General features: G+C 57.5%; 1 protein-coding gene across 1 annotated transcript in view; it reads right to left on the reverse strand.

Moving 5' to 3' along the window:
* PIK3R3 (phosphoinositide-3-kinase regulatory subunit 3) overlaps positions 1-19,781 on the reverse strand; it is a 77,803-nt gene that overhangs the window by 55,670 nt on the left and 2,352 nt on the right. The window contains exons 3-7 of the mRNA XM_064428755.1: positions 16,734-16,829; positions 16,445-16,522; positions 8,122-8,253; positions 5,136-5,337; positions 4,700-4,785 (exon numbers count right to left, since the gene is read on the reverse strand). Of these exons, the coding sequence (XP_064284825.1) occupies positions 4,700-4,785; positions 5,136-5,337; positions 8,122-8,253; positions 16,445-16,522; positions 16,734-16,829 (594 nt within the window). The remainder of the gene's footprint in view (positions 1-4,699; positions 4,786-5,135; positions 5,338-8,121; positions 8,254-16,444; positions 16,523-16,733; positions 16,830-19,781) is intronic.

The following is a 19,781-nucleotide window of genomic DNA, read 5'->3' on the forward strand; positions in this document are numbered from 1 at the left end:
TTAGGGCATGCAGCAGAGGTGTGGGCTGCCTGAGACATCCTTTGCTGGGGGTCACTGCTCCCCATCCCAGGGATGCATTCCAGAGCTCTGACATGCCAGGAAAATACCTGCTCAGAGCTGTACAGGCAACCTGAGAAATTCCACAGCAAAGGTCACCAATGCCAGCCACAGGGGGGAAACTGAGGCATGAGGAGATAACATCCTACCCAGGGCTGCTCCAGCCTCTTAAAGCTGACTGGAGGAAGAGGACTGTGGCACAGGACCTCTCTTAGTACCTCAGCCCAAACCCAGGAGCAGGGATCAGGGAGGGCCTGGCCCCTGCTCCTCCAAACCCTGCAGCAGCACACATGGCTGGAAAGGGGAGGTGGAAAGGGGAGGCACTGGCAGAGGCTGGGCTTGCTGTGATCCCCTCCTGTTCCATGATTAATTGAACACGGGCTAAAATTAGCCGTGGAGGCAGCACCCCTGGGGTCTCCCAGCAGCATCCCACTGCCCGCCGGCTGCCTGCAAGTGGGTCAGGCAGCAGCTCCCTCCCAGCTGGGCACCCTGGGTGCTTGGGGCACCCCCATGCTCTGCTGCAGGTGGGAGCATTGCTGCTGGCTCCATGGCACAGCTCTGCACCTCTCACCTCCCCACTGCCACCCTTCCCAGAGGCTTTTCCCTCTCTGGATTCACCGGGCAGGGCTGCGTTATGAGAGCAGCTGGGAAGGCACAAGGCTGCCTTTTGGGATGGCAGGAGTGTGGATCCCCGTCATGTTCCTCCCCATGCCTTCAGGGATCTGTTATTTTTAGCCACTTTCCCTACCTCATGTTGCTAGCTCGGCTCTGGCTCTTTTTCCTCCCCTTCCCCAGCGTTAATTTGTTTTCTCTGTATTATTTGCAGATTTGGGGAGGCAGAATGAGGTGTTTTGGCACAGGGGACCACTCAGCCATGGCTTCTTCATGCTGCTCTCCACCCAGGGTTTTGGTTAGGTTTTCTCCTGGCTATTTTTAACCCACACCAGCAGCTCCGAGGGGATGAAACACCAAGGGGTAATGCAAATTTGAGGTTCCCTGTGGCTGATGTAGCAGGCCAGTTATGCTCATGGTTGTGCAGGGATGCTCCTGGGGAGGCAGGGCAGCACCTGGACACAGCCCCCAGCTGCACCCTCTGTGCTGGATTACATCCAATGCCTCCTGCTCCCTCCTGACCCCCTGCACATCTGAGTCTGCAACCTCCCCCGTGCCACATCAGCTGGGGAGAGTGGGGAGGCTGGGCTTTTCCCTTGGATCCAGAAGAAAGCAAACAGGGAAAAAGTTAATTAAAAACTTCAAAGCCAGATCCTTTTAATTTGGCTTAACACGGCAGTCCTGCTCAGCATTGATGCTGTCCCAGAGGTGCCTGCTGGGGCCTGGGCTGGGAAGTGCCCAGAGTGTCACATCACAGGATGTTCACAGGATTGTCACCCACCACTGCCACCACTGCAGCACTGCTGAGCACTGGGGATGGGGTGCCACAGAGCTAAGCTCAGGGCTGGGCCCCTGGGCACCAGCCTTCCCAGGGACTGGATTCTGAAGCCACTGGAAGGGTGATTCCATAGGGAGGCTGTTCCTGAGTTTCCCCATGGCACAAAGGCTGCCAAACCTGCTTGTTGGGAAGATGTTTTCAAGGCACCTGGGGTGGTGCTGATCCCCATATCCTGGCATGATAGCACTGCCCCAAGAGAAGCAGGGCAGGGCTGGGGGTCCTGGGGTGTCTGCCTCAGCAGGGTCCAGCAAAACAGTGGCCCCTGTCCTAGGGTGAGGAGGGGACCCTGGCACCACGGGTCCTGATCCCTCCAGCCACTGCTCTGTAGGAGGTAGGGAACATCTTCCTTGCCCAGTTCTCACTCCTTTCTCCAAAGGAGCCAAAAGTCCTCTCGTTTTTTCCAGAAAGCTACGTCACAGACAGCGATGCTCCTGCCCAAGCACTCTGCCACCTTGCTCTGCCTCCTGCCCCCGCTTTTGGGTTTTTTTGGTGGTGGGTTGAGGGTTTTTTTTTCAGAACTTTTGGCTGCATGGTGAGTAAAGGCATCCTGCAGTCTGAGGGCTAACGGCTTGTTGGAGAGATAATAAAGCAAAGGGGAGTAAATTAAAGTGACTATAAATAGCACCAGGAGAGGAAAAGGAGATGAAGTCATCTTCCTTCAGCTGAGCTGGTATTTGCATCACTCCTTCCCTTTGCCTTCCCCTGCCCCCTCACCCTGCTCGGGAAACAGTCATTCCCAGACACTGGGATCCTGCTGTGAGCTCTGTATGCCCCCCTGGGCCCCTGTGGGGCTGAGGAATGTCCCCCTGGAGTGTCTGCCCAGTGCTGGGGACTCACTGGAGAGCACGGTGAGGTGGCCTGAATGCAGTCACTTGCCCCCAGGCTCCATGGCAGCTTCCCTACGGATCTGTGGCATTGCCCTATGCAAACCAGAGCCTCCAGCATGATCCCAAAGCTGCATCCTAGGAATAGCTTTCTGGAGCCATCACAAACCCATTTTCTCCTTTGCAGCTCATAAAACGGGCAGCTAAAGAGACCTCAGGGGCAGTGCCTGGAGGAAGGGACACTGCAAACCCAACAACAGCAAGTTCACCCAGAGAAGCCCCTCCAGGAGCCAAATTCCACAATTTACATTTTTATTCTTTAAGATTTTGACATCCAAGACTCAAAAACTCCCCTATCAGTCCCAGGACGCACAGGAGAGGAAGGATCCTGGCCCTGCAGGAGCCTCCCTGGAATCAGCAGAGAGCTTCAGATCTCTCCCCAAACCTCTCCCTGCCAAGGAGGCCACTGTCCCTGCAGCCCCAAGCCCCCCAGCTGCCCCCTCACATGAGGTATATTTACATGAGTCAGAATGAGGTCACACCACGGTTTCCTTATGTCAGCTACCGACTCCTATTCCTGTGCTATGCGCACACACCCGCCGTGTTATTGCAGGGTATTTATAGCTATTTTACATGTATAATTATAAAACCACAACTCCACACACACAGAAATAATCCCGGTGCCGGGATGCAGGGGAGTGGGGCCAGGCTGATGGGAGCAGGAGCAGGACCTGGACCGCACTGCTAATAATAATTCTTTGCACTTTATATATAGCCCCTTTCATCCACAGCTCTCAAAATCGCTTTGCAGGCATTTAATTAAGCTTCCCAACATCCTAATGTGATGACAGCCAAGTAATAATATCCTCACTTTTAGGTACAAAGAGAGGGGAGGTGGCAGGACTTGCCTGAAGTCCCACAGCGAGTCCAGGTGTCCTGTGTCCTGCCCCACACTCGTGGGATCACCACAGGGGAGATTTTGACTCAGACAGGGGATGAGGACCTCAAGATCCTGCCCAACCCCTCTCCTCAGTTTGGGGTGGTGACAATGGATGACATTACAAAGTCTGGGGACAGCAGCAGTGACCCCAGGGACTGCTGGGCTGCAGCTGCCCATCAGCTGGATCAGCAGGTGGAAGAGACAGATGCATCCTGACAAACTCATGGGTGTGAGCTTGGGGGAGAGCAATAAATGAGATGACAGGTCTGAAAGGGCTGATTTATGAGGAATATTAAGAGCTGTAATCCTGCCTGGCCCGGCCATCCCCCAGGGAGGCAGGGTGGTGACAAGGACCCAGAGACATCACAAACCAACAGGATTCACTGGGGCCAGAGCCAACATATCTCCAAGCAGGGGGGCTGGAAGCAATTGTGCCTCTCAGGCATCCAGACAGCTCAGTGTGGGGGAATAGATGGGTCTCAGTGACAGCTTGGAGGTGGGATCCAAGGCTGGGTCTCTGTGGTCCTCTGGGTTTGAGGTTTGTGCTTCCCTGAGCACCCTCTCTCCCTCCCATGTACATCCCTACTTGGATGGACAGCTTCCTCCCATCCTTGGAGTGCTGCAGAGGGCACAGGGAGCGTGTGCTTCAGTTTTGGACACTGATGGGATCACAAGCTGCCACCCAGCAAAAGGGACACATCAAGAGAATGTGGCCAGCAGAGCAAAAGAGCGAGGAGGTGCTGGAGAGAAACACTGGTGCTGGCAATGAAAGGGACAGGACTGCAGCCCCGAGGGTGAGGCTTGTTAACATCTGCAGAAAAAGCCACTCTCCTCACTGCTGTCCATGCATGGAGAGGTGGGGGGCAAGTGCCTGTCCTCATCCCCACCCTGGGGATGCTCTGTGGGGAAGCAGCAGTGGATGCAGCGTGATTCTGCACACGTGGGGACTAAATGCGAGTCAAAAATCATAAACCCTGATTGGATCCTGTAGCAAGTACCATCCTGCCATTTTATGGTCATGCTGCTATTTCTTTCCTCCCAGATTATATCCAGATCCCTGCTCTCCAAAACAAGCTGCACACAAGCCCCCCACCAAGAGCCCCCAGCTCATACCAAGCCCCCAAGGTTGGGGAACAGAATCTGTTTGCATCACAAACCCAGGGACCAGAGAGCAATGACAGAGACATGAAGCCAGAAAAGAGCAGCAAACCTTCTGAGGGGCTGCAAAGAAATGCCCCCAAATCACTGTCTGTGAGGAGAAAGGAGAGAGGGAAGTGGGGCAGGAAGCCAGCATGGCCTGGGCACTGCCACAGGGACAGAAGCACCTTCTCATCACTGCACCAGCCACTGAAAACATGACTTGCTGCTGTCACTGCTCTGAATGCCACACCCACTGTCCCCCACCGCCACCAGCCAGACGTCTCTTACCAGGAGCTGCTGGCAGCTCTGCCACCTCACTGGCCATGATGAAGGACTCGAGGATCCTTGCACGGAGCTCAGGGCCTGCCTCGGTGCTGAGAGGAGAAGGAGAGGTGTGTGAGGACACCAGCAGTTCCACTGCCCTGGAGACCCCCAGCTCCCTGGAACAGCAGCCAGCTACCCCAATGGGTCTGCTGTGGGACTGAGGCAATCTGGCAGTCCCAGTCTCGTGTGTGCATCGTGCCTGCTCACTTTGGGAATGGGCGTGATGTCTGAGCACCACAGCTGGAGTGACAGCTTCCAGATCTGGCCTCCCCCTTCAGAGTGCCCTGTGCCTGGGGCACTGGTGGGCTGGCATACAGCAAAACCAGCTTGGCTGGGAGCAGCCTGTCCATGGGCACCCTCCTGTCACCCTCCCTGTCCCGTGCATGGCAGGGGACCTCACCTGGCTGCCACAGGGCGCAGCAGCAGCTCCCCGAAGAGCTCCCCGAGGAGCCGCGGCGAGGGCCGGCTGCGGTGGCTGCCCTGGCAGAGGTGACAGAAGTGGCGGGCGAGCTGGCGCAGGAGCAGTGCCTGTGGCTGTGGTAGGGCTGGGGGGGCCAGCAGGGCTCTGGCTCGCTGGCCACACTCCTCCAGGCTTGGGGTCTCTGTAGCAGAGGGGACACAGGAAAAAAAAAGGTCAGTTTGGGAGGTCAGGGGCATCCCCATGCCCCTCATGGAAGACCAGCACCTACCAGCACACAGGACATGTGGTAGTTCTCTACTCCTAGAGACCCAAAAAAAACTGACCTCAACCTCTCCCACCACTATTTCTTTACAGGCCATCCCTTCCCAGACAGGCCATGGAACTTGTGGATATGCCAGGATCTGCAGAGATGATTTCTTCAGGGTCTTGGCCACTTTCTGAGGTTTGCCTGCCTCACACCAAGTTGTCAGGTGCCTTTAGAACATTCCCCCTGTCAGCACATCCAGGGAGGGAGCTCAGAGGGCTGAACTGCCCACCTGGTAGGGGCTGCACCTCAAAATCCCTCACTGCTGCTCAAAGGGAGAACATTCCATGGTGCACAGCAAAGCCATAGTAAAGGCAGAGGTGGGAAAATGGGCACCAGCTTGAAGATCTCCTGATTTTAGAGGCTTCGGTCTCCCCTGCAGAAACAGTGAGCTGGGAGGGAAAAGGGTTTTTAGGAAGAAAAAGTAATGTGCACTTGGGCTGCAGGTGGGGCTGCAGTGAGGCTCCTGCAGCCCCCTGGATCACTGTCTCACTCCCCATGAAACACAGCACAGGGAGAGCTGACTGAGGTGCAGCTGCTTCCAGTGATACTGGAATTGCCCATATGGATAAAATCAGGCACTTAATGGCATTGCACATCACAGAGGTGCTGCCAAAACCACTGTCACGGGTGCCCTGAGCAGCCCACAGCCCACAAATTCCCACCATGTCCCCGGTGCCCTCTGGCAGCTTTGGCTGGGGCTCCCTGGTCTTGTGAGCTGTGAGCTCAGCGCCCTGGGAGTGCGATGCTGCCCCAGGCACAGGAAACAGCCGCTCTCCAGCCATCCTCCATTCCTGCCTTGTCCCAGCCCTTTTATCTGCTGGGGACAGAGACGTCCCCAGGGCTGGGCTGCTCTCAGCCGTCTCCAAAGCCCGGCTGGCCGGGGGCTGACTCAGCTCCCCGCGGCTCTTTGCACCAGGACTGGGGCTTGGCCAATGCCCAGCCAGCTCCCGACATCCATCCTTGGAGCCAGGGTGCACCAGAGCCGGAGGGGCAGGGGTCTGGGATCCCCTCCAAAGAGGGTCTGCCACCCAGCCGTGTTGGCAATGGGGTGTTGGTGAGCCCTTGTATCCAAGAAACTGCTCCTGAGGGATGTTTAGCTTTGCTCCAAGGCCTCCCCTGCTGCAATTCCTGCTTTTTTTGCACCTTTTTGCACCTAGAGGATCCTGCAGGAGAAGGCTCACAGCCAAAGGGGAATTTGAGGATGTTTTTCCCTTCCTTTTGAAGGTGGTCATCTTGCTGCTTTCCCAGCTCTCAGCCTCAAGCAGGGCAGAGGAGCCTTGCAGGGCAGGCTGCCAAAACCCAGCACCATCTCCTCAAAGACTTATATTTTAATTTTTTTTTTTAAGCCCCAGAGAAATCCTCTTCCCATTGGTTTCTCCACCGTTCTGCCCCCTCCTCCTCCTGCTCCTGTTGTGCCAGGAGCAGAGCCCGCTGCAGCACAGGCTGCAGGGAAAGGCGCTTCCCTTTGAAGTTGCTTAACGAGGCAACCCAGCTAATTGCTTCCTAATTGCGTTTTTATCCTTGGAAGGGAGGCAGCCTTTGATTTCTCCTCTGACGGGTGAGGGGAAGGCAGCTTCTCTGTGCCACCAGCCCCAGGGGTATTTCTTCTGGCTCTGTGTCTCAGCACAGGGCAGGGAGGATGGTGTGTGAGTTATCCCTCACCTTCTCTGTGTCCCTTCTGCCTCACTGGAGGCCACAAAGAGCCCGTGGCCTTTTCCCATCAGGACATGGTAGGAAAAGGCCACACTGGTGAGGGCACAGGTGATCTTTTAGTGCCTCTTAAGGCAGCCAAGAATATGATCTGCCCAAGCACTAATCTGGCTTAGGAGGGGGAGGTGATGCTCAGGGATGGAGGGTACTGCAGCAACTGGCAGTGAGATGAAACCTGCTGTGGAAGGGGAAGAAATCCTGGTTTCACGAGCAGCAAGAGGTTCAGGTCCTGTCAAACACAGTGGGCAAGGGTTTCCTGTGTGCCTGGTGATGCCCACGGGCCCTCAGGCTGGGAGGGGTTGAGTGGCTCTGTGAGGACTCACTTGAGATGGGTTTTGGTCTGGCCTCACTGTTGGGATGAGCCATGGGCTCTGCTGACCTGGCTATGAGCCCTGCTCTGTTTATTTGAAAAGAAATCAAACAAAACCAAAACCTTGATGGTCTCATACATTTGCACAGAGCCTCAAAATCTTGCAGGGATCTAAAGCCACTTCCTAATGGCACTAAGCTGAAAAAGCTGGGAATTTTTTGTGCCTATATAAAGCCAGGAGTTAATGAGATTACAGGAAAAATTCCCAGGCAGCAGAGCCAAAATATTATAATAACGCTTTCTTCTGGGGCCAGCATCACCCAGCCTTGGCAGCTGCCTGTCCTGGCAGGCAGCACCTCCTCCTCCAGGCACTGCAGAGGGAGAAGACCACGCTGTGGTGGGGGCAAAGCAGGCCCCTGGATCTCCCTTCTTTCCCAGAGGATCTCCCAAATGCTGCCGTGCTGCTCCAGCACAGGAGATGTTCCCAATGGCCCTTAGAATCTGCCCTTAGTGCAGCACTGGGCAGGGGGTGGGGTCAGAGCCACCCTGGAGATGCTGGGAAGCCTTTCTAGGGGCTTCCCAAAGTTTCTCCAGCCCCACAGAGGTCCCAGGTGTGGGGGGAGCCCATGTGTGCTTACCTTGAGCCATGTGGACTAAGTCACTGTAGAGAGCTGGAGGGATGAGGGGTGTGGGGAGCTCCTGGAGGTACCACTTCAGGGCATCTGCCAGTGTCTGGGCCTCGTACAGGTCCATGTCCACAGCTGAGGCATCTGGAGGGACAGACAGAGGGAACTCTGAGCCCATGGTTCTTCCCTCTGGCACAGAGCTCAGAGCTCTTCACCCCTGTGGGCCTTCCTGCAGACATGGGGGCTGATTTCTGTGCCCATGCCCCCATCTCCCCAGTGGGGCAGTGCATGACTTCACTGCCACCACTCCCCCAGAAAATATTCTTGTCCCAATTTCCACTGACCCTGAGTTCCACGTGCCCAAGGAGAGCACGAGGCAGCATCTCTGCTCTGAGTAAACTGCACATCCAGTACATGGGATAGGGAGTCTCACCATTCCACTGGGGTCCCACTGCAGGATGGGACCCATGGGAAGAGCTGAGCAACTGCCCCAGGAACCTTCCAGTTTCCAGGGCCAGGTGCCATGTGCCAACCCCAGTCCAGCAGAAACTGCTTGGAGAATGCATCCATGGAATGGGGTTATGGTTCCCAGGCAATTCAAGTTGCTAAAGGCCCATGTGACCCCCAGTAATCCCAAAATGCTGTGAATGTGCCCCAGTTGGCATCACTTCTCCCAGCCCTGAAAGGTGGCTGCCCTGGGGAGGTGGTGAAGGATGCTGCAGGAATGGGGGAAAGCACACAGGAGGCCACACGGCCTGGGCTCAGGGGCTCAGGGGTCCTGGGCTCAGGAGAGAGGCAGTGCTGGGAGCAGAAATGTCCCATGGCCTGTCAGGAGTCAGAGGGTGGCATGTGTCTGTCTGAGCCCCATGGCCAGGCCAGCACAGGGACATTGCTTCACCATGGTCCAGGGGGAAGAAGCCTTTCAGCATCCTTTGGTATTGCCTCATGTGTTTGTCTTGGAGGTCTCCCATCCTGGCTGGGCTGGGTGGTGGCTGTCTGGAGGGTGATGGTGCCTTTTGCAAAGATCTGAAGGTTTCAAAATCTGGCTTTGGTTCAAACTGGACCCAAATGTAATGTTTTGAAATTCTTCTTCTTGGAGAATTTGGAGGGTGAGGGGTACGGGAGGTTGGGAATAATTTAAAAAATGAACATATTTGAGATGGTTTGTAATGGTTAATTAAAAAAAAAGAAAATAAAATCTGTAATTTTCCTAAAGATGCTGTGTCAGGCCCAAAATGGCCTGAAATGACAGAGAAGAATGTGGGCTTGCCCTGCTCTGAGCCCACTTCCACTCTGCTCACTGGTCTTTACCCCGATGCAGCTTCACTGAAATTGGAGCCATTTTGGGAGATGCTCCATCTCCCAGCCCAGCATCTTCCAGCAGAAAATGTTGTGAGTCTCCAACCACTCCAGCTGTGCTTCCTTCTGGGGCAATAAACCCAGAAAAGGGGAGAAACCCTCTTTCCTAGGACAAGGCTTTAGAGGCACACATCCAGCAGGGCTGGGATGGGGAACAGCTGGGAAGAGCTGGTTTTGAGCACCTTGACCTTGATCTCCTCTCGTTGGAGTGTCCCTGCTGTGCAGCAGGCAGCCTGGGAGCCTGCCTGCCTGCGTGGGAACACCAAGCTGCAGTGGGTCCCTTATGGCCAGTGCCTTCCATTTGGCTCCCAGACGGAGAGAAAACAGATTGGCCAATGCCTGAAGGGAAGCCTTTAACCCAGCCATTGGAGACGCTACCTCATTGTCAGGAGCAAGCACCCGGCAGCCCGGGGCAGCCTGGGGACAGCCGGGACAGATGCCACCACGCTGGGGTAGGCAGCCATCCAGCGTGGCCAAATGTGACCCAGGGCAAATGGGGTGCTGCCCTTCTGGCACCCCATGAAGTCACAGCATCATCCCATGGACTGCTCTGCCCTTGGCATCCTCGAGGTGGGCAGGGCTGTGCCAGCTGCACCCTGACCCCATTCTGGTCCGTGTTCATGCTCCCATCTCCCAGCCACACTTCTGGACCTTCCTGGCTGGCCAGAAGGGTTGTTTCTGCCAGGAATTGTGGGGGCATGACAGTCAGTTCCCCGTTTTTGGTAGCACTTGCCCTGGAGCTGTGAGCTGGCAGGTTGTCTCGAGCTGGGCAGGTGGAGGAGAGTGGGGTCAGGGATCCCACAAGATGCTCCAACACCTGTTTTTGGCTGAATAGTCACAGCGCATGGCTAAAACCCAGGGATGCTGCTGGGGGGTCCCAGGGTCTCATTGCACTGCAGAGAGCTTTTCCCATCACTGGAATGCACCGAGCAAACCCCAAAGCTCTTCCCACCCGCCACCAGGGTTTCTGCAGGGGCCTGTCACTCGCCTTAAGGATGCTGGCACGGATTGAGGAGAGCAGCCACAAGCTGTTCCTGCGCAGGGAAGGGGCCGCTGCCGGGCGCTGGCCCCAGGCGATCAGCCCCGGGCTCCACCGTGGCCTAATTAGCTTGTTTGCCTCGTTAGGCATGAGCCTGGGGGGGTGTTCAAAGGGAAGGCTCAGCCGGTTTCAAAGCGAGATTCAAAAACATCTTTACACCCAGAGAGAGGCGTGATGGGGAGACCGGGGGGATTCACACCGTGCTGACAGAGACTGATTGCTGCCGGCACCATTCTCCGTGGCACTGACTAGAAGTAGCCATTAGCCTGTTGTCCCCATCCTCCTGGAAATGCAGTGGCATCCTCCTGCCCCGGGAGCAGTTCTCCGCCTGCCCCAGAAGCTGCCCTGGTGAGCTGGGCTCCCCATCAGGCTGAGAGCACAACGGGGGATGCTCCGAGCAGTTCCCCAGCACCAGCTGTGCCCCGGCAGCTCGGGGAGGCGCAGCTGGGGAAGGGTTAACCCCGGAGCCTTCCCAGACAATTACCACCGGCCTGACCCCACGGATGCTGCTCTCTTCTTATCTGAGGGAAATGATAACCAGCTATAAGAAGTTAATGAAGCTGCAGGATGAGTCAATGCTCTCCTGCTGCTCTCCAGATGTTCCCATCCTTTCCCCTAGGGAATGATGGAGGAATGACGGAGGGATTCCATCTGCCTGCCATAAATAGAAGGAAAGCACCCCAAAACCCCAACCTCGACCTCATACCAACCCCCTCCAACAGAGAACCTGCTTGCTGACCTCCAGGCAGAGCAAGCATCTGGGGACCAGCAGCAAGCATGCCTTGCCCATGGAGGGGTGAAAAGCAGGAATAAATGTTGGACTGGGAACAGGGAATGTGACATGACCACTGGCCCAGAGGGAAGGACTACCAGCCTCCTCCCAATGGCATTCCAGACCTTCAGACCCCACATCCCAGCGGAGGCAGAAAGGTGCTGGAGCTTTGGGCTGAGTCAGGCTGGGCAGGAAACTCCAGGACCTCTCCCGCAGCTGCAGCCGGCCGGGGAGGCGTGAGTAAGCCCCGAGTTTCGGTAAACGAGGAGGATGTTTGGCCTCGAGGGCTTGTGGGGGAGGTGGGGGCTGTTTTGAAGGAGAGGCTTGAGCGGTCCCGGTCACCAGCTGTCCCCTGCACGTGGCCACAGGTGACGCTGCTCCCACAGCCCTGAGCAGCTCGTGGGTGACAGGGTGCAGACCCTGCCCAGCAACCAGGGCCCCTCTCCCAGCAAGGAGTGCTGGAGTGCTCCCAGGCTGAGCTGGACCTTGGCCACTGAGCGTGCTGCAGTGAGATGCTCTCAGGTGCATGGTCCCTGTGACAGAGGGGCACCCAATCTACTCTGGGGCTGACTGAAATACCGACCTGGGAGTTTCCCTACCCCTTCCAGACCTTTTAGTTTTAGTTGTCACTGGGTGCTAGAAAGATGTCTGTGCTGTCCAGTTGTGTGGGCTGTACGTTCCCATCCACACAGATGCTGAGCAGGCACTTGAGCTCCCGGGCATCTCACAGTGAGGGTCTACTGGGAAACCGCACCAAATCAGGGAATATTTCCCAGCTTTGACTCAGCATCACTGTAACGTCTCCCAGCCAGCCTGCTGTACCTTGTGCTGGGCACTTGGCAGCTGCCAGGACACCCCCTGCCCATGCACAGGAGCTCCTGCCAGCTCCAAACACTCTCCCAGCTGGGCTTCACCCCGCCGTATCCTTGGCTTGCACTCAGCCAGGGAAGGGGCACTGGGATCCCCTTTGAGACTGCCTTCCCCCACCTCACCTTCCCTAAGGCAATCCCCTTCCTCAGTTTTCCCGGCAGCTATGGGAGGGGATGGCAAAAACTCACCCCCAGTTCTCCCTGATGGGTCTGGCAGGGATGTCTCTGCTGCTGCCGTTTATTTACCCTTCTTTCATCACCACCAAATATAAGAGATGAGCTCATGCCTCTCGCCAGGCTCTGACGACACGGGGTTTATTTCCACTGCAGGTATAAATAAAAAGCAGTGCCGCAGGCACCGGGGCGCCTCACGCTCGGGAGGAAAGTCATCCTGGTGGAATGAGCCTGGCCAGGGGAAACCAGAGCCCTTGGGGGCCGCCGATCCCCTGTGGCATCCCAGGGATGAGGATGGGGATGCGCTCCGTCCCTGTGCATCCACACCGTGGTGATGGGGGGAGCGGCGTGAGGCCCCCCCAAGCCGCTGCTCACTCCCCGACCCTTTCTGCCTAGCAGCAGCTCCTGGCAGCCCCAGCGAAGCCCCGGGACCCTCGGTGTCTCGCTAATCCCCACCGAGACCTGACCTAGTTGCCGGCACGTGAGCGTGTCTCCAGGCAGACTGCTCGGCGCGGGCCGCGCACACGCAGGGACGGCGGCGGCACGCCCGGAGACACCGGCTCCAATCCGCCCGCTCCGCCGCCGCCTCGCCCCGGCAGCCGAGCCGCAGCCGCTCCCGCCTGGCCCTGACAACAGCGGAGCCTCTTCCCATTGCTGCGCTTGTATCTGGGGAAGGGTCGCAGTGTTTACGTCGGCGGCTGGACTGCAGAGCGCCGAGCAGAGCGGGGGTTTTCCAAAGAGAGGGGGAGGTTTCAGAGCTTCGCAGCCATCCCGGAACGGTTCAGTCCCGCCTGAGCCATAGGGAGCACCCAGGGACCCCTGTGTGCAGTGTCCCCCTCCAGGGAGGAGGGATAAGGATGCAGACCTTCCCTGCTCAGCGGTGGCAAAGCACTGCCCGGACATTACACACAGGACTTTGCAGCCATTCCCAAGCCGAACCTCCCCCAGCTCGGGTCCCTCAGGTCTGAAGGGCTCCAGCACCCACCAGCCCACCCACAGCTCTGCTGCTACCACCCAAAGAATGTCCCAAGTTTCCAGCAGCAGCAGTGAGAAGGCTGCCTGCCACGACCCAGGCAGAGAGGAGCATGGACAGAACTCTGAGCAAGACCGGGGGGGGGGAGAAGACATCAGGTCCGGGCACTGAAGGGGCTCATACACCTCATGTCCCCAGGCACTGTGGACTTAGCAGGTGATTTGTCCCTTCCCCGTGCCCCAAACAGCCCCTGAGCTGCATACAGGGGACAGCAGGAGTGCTCCTGGAAACTCTTGGGGTCAGTGTGTGGCCCCACACCACAGAAATAACCCAGGGCGTGAAGCAGCTCCCATCCAGGCACTGCAGGGAGTGTTGGGGGCAGCAGGTGAAACTCTGTTTTATTCCTGTTTTTCAGCCCAGGCTCTTTCCCTGACACTGCAGCAGGGCTCCTGGCTGGCTGATCACCTCCCAGCCTTTGGTGAGCTCCCCCCAGCCCCCTGTGAGGCTGCAGCTTTTCTTTAAGTCCCTTTTTGGTTCCACCATGTGACTGATTCTCATGTTCAGTGACGCTGCATGCTCCCCTCGCCTCTCTTAATTGTTCTTGCACCATCCATCATGGAAATACCAATTTTGGTGCACAGGATCTAGACAGCAATCAGATGCCACCCACCTCCAGAATGTCACCAGTGCCAGGATGGGGACAGGCTCAGCTCAGACTCGAGCCATGAGGAGCCACTCTGTCCAATGCTGCCATGAAGATGGGAAATCTTCATCCCAAACCTGGCTGGTGATCAGCTCAGGGACTGCCCACAGGTAAGATCCCCCATGGTAAGGGCTGTAAAAGGGCCAGGGATGGGGAAAGGGTTCAATCAGCACAACTCAGATCGGTGCCTGCTCTGCCAGCCCTGAGAACACAGTGCCCATGGGCTCCTAGGGACAGCCAGGAGCTGACTTGCACAGCTCCTTGTCTCCCAAGGTCCTCCTCTTTCTTCCCACTGAAAATTCAGATGCTTTTTCAGTGCAGAAAACAAGCTGAGTTCTCCAACACATTGAGATATGTGGGTTAGAAAACCAACATCTGAACTTTTCCAGCCCTTGCTCCTCTTTCCTTGCACTCTCCAGCAGTTTTCCTGCCACACTGCCAAACACCAGTGGGATTCGGGTATTCACAGGGAAGCTGAAACCCCCAGTGTGTATGTGGTTTGGTTCCAGGGGCCACCAACCCTGGCTCTGATTTCTCCCCATTCCCCAGGATGAAGCTTGTCCTTTGCAGGCAGGCTGGAGGGGCAAACCACAAGCACGGGATTAGGGGAAATGTGACTCTGTCTTCTCCCACACAGGGCAAGCAAACTCCAATATTCCGGCAGGGCTGCTCTACTCCACTGAATGCAATGAGAGGGCTTGTGTGGGACACAAAGCAGAGATGCTCTCCTGCCCTCCCCAGCCTGGTCTGGGCTCCAGCAGGGTCCTGGGGAAGCACCACTGGGTCTGTGCTCTGCAGGAGGTTGCAATAGGAGCAGGCTGCCAAGCTTGGCCTCTGCTGGGATGCTTGACTCGGGCAGGAACGTCATTCCCATCCTGTTGCAGAGCATCCTTCTGGCATGGCTGAGCATCAGCCCCTTTAGCTGAGAGCTAATAAGTGTGAGACTTGTCCTTCCCCCTCCAGCTCTGGGGAGCTCTGACTTTGCCCAGCTCAGTGTTGCTGAGCACAAGGGGCAGCCCCCTGCGGTGCCCAATTAAAGATTTCACTCCCAGAGGAGGCGTGGGATTGGGCGTATCAAGCCTCCCAGGGCTGCTGGTGATTTTTAAGAGCTTTCAAATGTTTTGAAAACCACAATGGCATTTCTCTGACCAGTGCTGGGTCCTGCTGTGGGAGACGGACAGACCCGAACAGGCACACCAAGTGCCCAAAGCTCTAGCCAAGCCAGTGGGGTTTGCCCTGGGCTGGGAGGATCTCCTAAGGCTGAGCAGGATTTTGGCAGTAACTGCAGTGGTGCTGCTCTGCGGGGAGCCCTGGACCTGCCTGGGATGCTGCACCAGCTGCATGGGAAGAATGGAGGACCCATAACTACTGTGTGCTTGGAAAACAAAACATCCTTCTTGTGCTGGTATTGCTGCCCATGCCCAGCCCAGGCACCAGTGCCAGGGCAGTCCAGGGGATTGCTCTCAGATGCCTGCACCTCCTCCAGATCTCAGCCAGTAAACCTGGCCCGGGGTACAGGATGATCACCCGCTGCTCCGGGCTTGCTTAGCCCACAGCTGAGGAGAAGAGTGGGGCGGTGGGGTGCCCCCAGCCCCCATCACCTCCGCGGGGAGCGCAGCCCTCTTCGGGCAGTGGGGAAGGAGCATCCCTGGGCGCTCTCCTCTCCTGCATCCCTCCTTCCCCGCCCGGCGGGACTCGGCTCCCGGTGCGCGGGAAGCGATGAGGTCATGGTGCTTAATATAGCGATTTCATCACAGCCCTTCTCCCCAGCAACACGGCCCGGCTCCCGCCGCCCCCCGGCCGGCAGCGCCCGGCTGCGGTGGGCTGCGGGGCCAGCCCGGGGCTCTGTGGGGCCGCCCGTGCCTGGTGTCACAGTGCCGCCCTCTGGGCACGGCGGCCGGAGGATGGGGATGCTCGATGCACCCCCTAGCCCCCCAAAAACCCAGATTGGAGCGGCACGCTGCATCCATCGCGTCCCTCCCGCCCCGCGCCGTGTGCCATCCTATCCCAGCCGTGCGTTTAGAAGCGGCTGTGGGGAAATGGTTTTCTCCTTCCCCTCGCCCTGCTCATGCCCCCAAGTCCTGCGAACAGCTTTCTATTCTTGTAAATAATCAACGTTACCTTTCCTCTTTTTCCCTATCCACAAGACGCTTTCTCCCTGCCCTGCTTCTCAGATACAAACCTTAGAGATTTAAAAAAACAAGTATTTTTCTCCCACCCCCCCCAAAAAAAGAGATTCTCCTAAAGCGCCCCTATCCTGCACCTGCATCACTTTTAGCTGCATCATGCGGGGAGAAGAGGGGTTCCTCATGCAGGCAGAGCCTCACAGAGCTGGGACTGGGGCTGTGGTGGTGTCGGTGCCGTAACCCCTCCCTGGCAGGGCAGCATCGCCTCCCCAGCCCCTTTCCCTCCGGGAGCGCGGGCGGGACGCGGCGCTGGGACTCACCGGCCAGGAGGGCCTGCTTCAGCTCAGCATCCCCCAGCACGCCGGGGCCGGACCTGTAGAGCACCTCGCTGTCGAGCCCTGGGACACAGCCGGGAGAGAGGGGTTAGTGCTGAGCCCCTCTCCTCCTTCCCGACACGGGGCAGGCAGGAGGGGCCGGGAACACCGGCTCCCCGCCCTGCCCGGGGCGCTGCGGAGCCTGCGGAGAGGTTTGGCTCCGGCGATGCTCTCGGGGCGGGCAGAGCTGTGCCTGTGTGTGCACCCTGCGGCTGGGGCCGTGGGGTCTCCGTACCTTGTTTTTCCAGCGCCTCGATGAGCCTGGCCACGGTCTGCAGCGCCTGCTCGGGGAGGGCGGGGTGCTCGCTGAGCTCTGCCTGCCCGGGGAGTCCTGCGGTGGAAAGAAGGGGACAAGGGGTTTGGAAATTCCTGCCTGCAGGAATTCCGCTTTCCTCAGCTGCCCCAGGACAGGATCAAGCTGCTGCTTTGGCACAGCCACAACCAACACTTTGGCTCATGCATGTCTAATTTTGGAGCGCTTCTCCCTTTATTTTATCCTCTTTTTGAAATAAGAGTCACCGTTGGGGGCTCAGCTGCTTGCTGAGATGCAAAGACCTGCTCAGGCATGTCCCTCCAAGCCAAAAGCCCTTCCCCACCTCTCTTCCCACGGCACTGAGACTGCCCCTCTCATCACCCACAGCCCACAGTGACACGAGGCAGGTGCTGGGGACCCAGACCCATGGACACCACTCTGGTGGGCACAGCAGGGTTGAGCACAGGCCAAGAGAGGACCCAGCCTGCCTTTGGCTGCTGCAGACCTCCCTCAGCCCCTAAAAACCCTTCAGCCAAACAGGGGTCAGCACAAACCCCCATGTGCTGCTCACTCCTGGGTTTTAGACCAAGGACACCTCGCTGCAGACCATGGCAGAGAGGAGCAAACGCCCTGGCAGGCAGGAGAGCAGCTCTCCTTACCCCAGGGCACGTTGTATCCATCCATCCTTCTTTATCACCCCAGCTGATAAACCCCTCCTGTGTGGGTTAAACCCAATGGAGACCTTGGCAGGGCCGTGCTGGGATTTCTCCCTGCTCTCTGTTTAGTGGCCTTGAGAACCCAGAAAAGGGGCAGGGGCTGCCAGGGGCTGCCACTGGCTGCAGCACACCAGGGCTGTGTGTGACTGCTGCAGCACGGACAGCGTGTGGAGAGGCCACAATAAATATAAGAGGGACTTTGGGCAGGGCCAAGCTGCCTTCAATCTTTTGTAAAAAACACGACCTGGCTGCAACAGGTAGATCCAGGCTCTGATCCTCACCGTGGTGGTGCCCTGGTGCTCCCTGGAGAACAGATAATGATGCAAACCTGCCACTCGTGGGTGGGTGGGCAGCTCCCAGGCATGGCCACGACCCCCAAGCACAGCAAGGGGGTCCCCTCTGCCACCCAGTGAGGGTGTGTTGGTGCCTTGGGTGGGAACAGGGAAGATTTCAGGGTTAAAAGCAAAGTGCATCATTGGAAGGTCATGCAAAAATGTCCCCACTGCATGAGTGGTTTCGTAATTAAGGAAACTGGGCTTTTCCTCCAAATCAATGGCTTGGGGAAAGGTGGTGACTGCAAAATATAACTTTCTCCTGACTGGGAATGGCAGGAATGGCCCCAAGCTGTGCCACCCTGGACCCCAGCATCCTGATGCCCCACTGCACCCCAGCCCCAGGGGAAGTGGAGGTGATGACTTGTGGCAGTGCTGCTGCCCAGGACAAGTCAGGGGCAAAACAGGCAGCAAGATCTTGGAAGTCCCCTGGGATTCAGATCTGCTGCAGAGCCATTTTTGGGATGTTATTTAATTAAGAGAAGGACCATTCCTCCTGCAGAGCCAGCCCTGGCTCGAAGGCATGGCTGGGACAGGCAGTGTCTGTCATTCTCCTTGGCCTGAGCCAGCTCAGGGTCCCTGTGTGGCACCAGGGCTCGGTGGGAACTGAGGGCACTCAGGGGTGGGGGGAATGGGGTATGCTGCTGCCGCAGAAATACAAATTTGGGTGCTTTTTTGCCAGAAAAATGTCCCTCAAACATCCATCTGGAACTGGAATCAGTATGGGAAGAATTAACAAAAACAAAAACCCACCAAACCAAAAAAACACAAACCAGAAAATCCCAAACCAAAACAAAAGTACCTTCTTTTCCAAGAGGACATTGGAGATTTTTACTTGAAGGGGAAGCCTGTAAGCTGGAAGATTTGGTCTTAAACTGACACAAAATGGCACACACTGCTCCTGTGCTGCAGAAATTTGTGGTTGTGGGACAAAACGTCCCCTGGTGAGGTGCCTGCACACGCTGGCATCGCCCCAGGAAAGGCACCCCAGAGAGGGGCACCCATGGCACAGCACTGGGAAGGCAGCACCCAGTGTCCCCCAGGACAGCAGGGCTGGACACCTGGCCACGGGCAGAGCATGTCTTGCAGATGGCAGCGCCCTTCCCACCTACCCCAAAACCCGGCTTTAGGGCTTTTTTCCCTACTAAAAACTATGGATTTTACACTTAAAAAATTTTGTTATCCTTTCCCCTGAGTGCACGCAGGGCTGGGGTGCCTACACTGAGACCTTCCTGGTGGCCAGGCTCTCCGGCCAGGAGGCACTGCCTGCTGCGGACATTCCTCGGTTTGCAGGGAATCTCCACATCCCCAGCACCTGTGGGCAGGGGTCCCGGGGCACATCTCCCTCAGAGAGGAGCCCGTGGCAGCAAAGGCAGGTACAAGAAGGTGGCTTCACTTTCTCTGGTGAGCAGGGCTGGAGAGCCCTGGGGTCTGCTCCTGTCTGCCCCGAAATCTCCACACAGCACTGAGTTTTCCAGGGCTCTGCCTGCTGAACACTCAGAGGGCTCACCACTGAGCTGGGCTGGGCAGGGGGCTCAAACCCCTCGTCTGGCAGGGCAAACACCCCCAAAAAGTGGCCTCCACCCTCCTGCAAATCCAGCACGTAGCTGCACACGGAGCGTCACCAGTGCTGCCGGGACTGCGGCTGCCTTGGCGCACTGGTCGGGGAGGAGCACCTGCATTTTGGGGAGGGGAGGCGTGGGGGGGCCCAGCACCCTTCCCGTGTGCTTGTGGGGCTGCACGTCAGCAGCTGCATGGCAACCCCACACGTGCACATGGATGGTGCCGTGCTCAGCCCAGGAGCCAGGTGGTCCCCACCTCAAATCACGGTGACAAGGGGGTCCTGAACTGTATTTTGAAGGGAGACAGACTCCGCATCAGTGAGAGCCCCTCTAAACCCAGACCCAGCACAGGGGCTGCTCCCCTGGTTGCCACACTGGTCCCAAACTGGGCCAGGAGGGTGTCTGGGGTGCCAGACCAGC

The sequence above is a fragment of the Passer domesticus genome, chromosome 7 (genome assembly GCF_036417665.1).
Source record: "Passer domesticus isolate bPasDom1 chromosome 7, bPasDom1.hap1, whole genome shotgun sequence".
NCBI lineage: Eukaryota > Metazoa > Chordata > Aves > Passeriformes > Passeridae > Passer > Passer domesticus.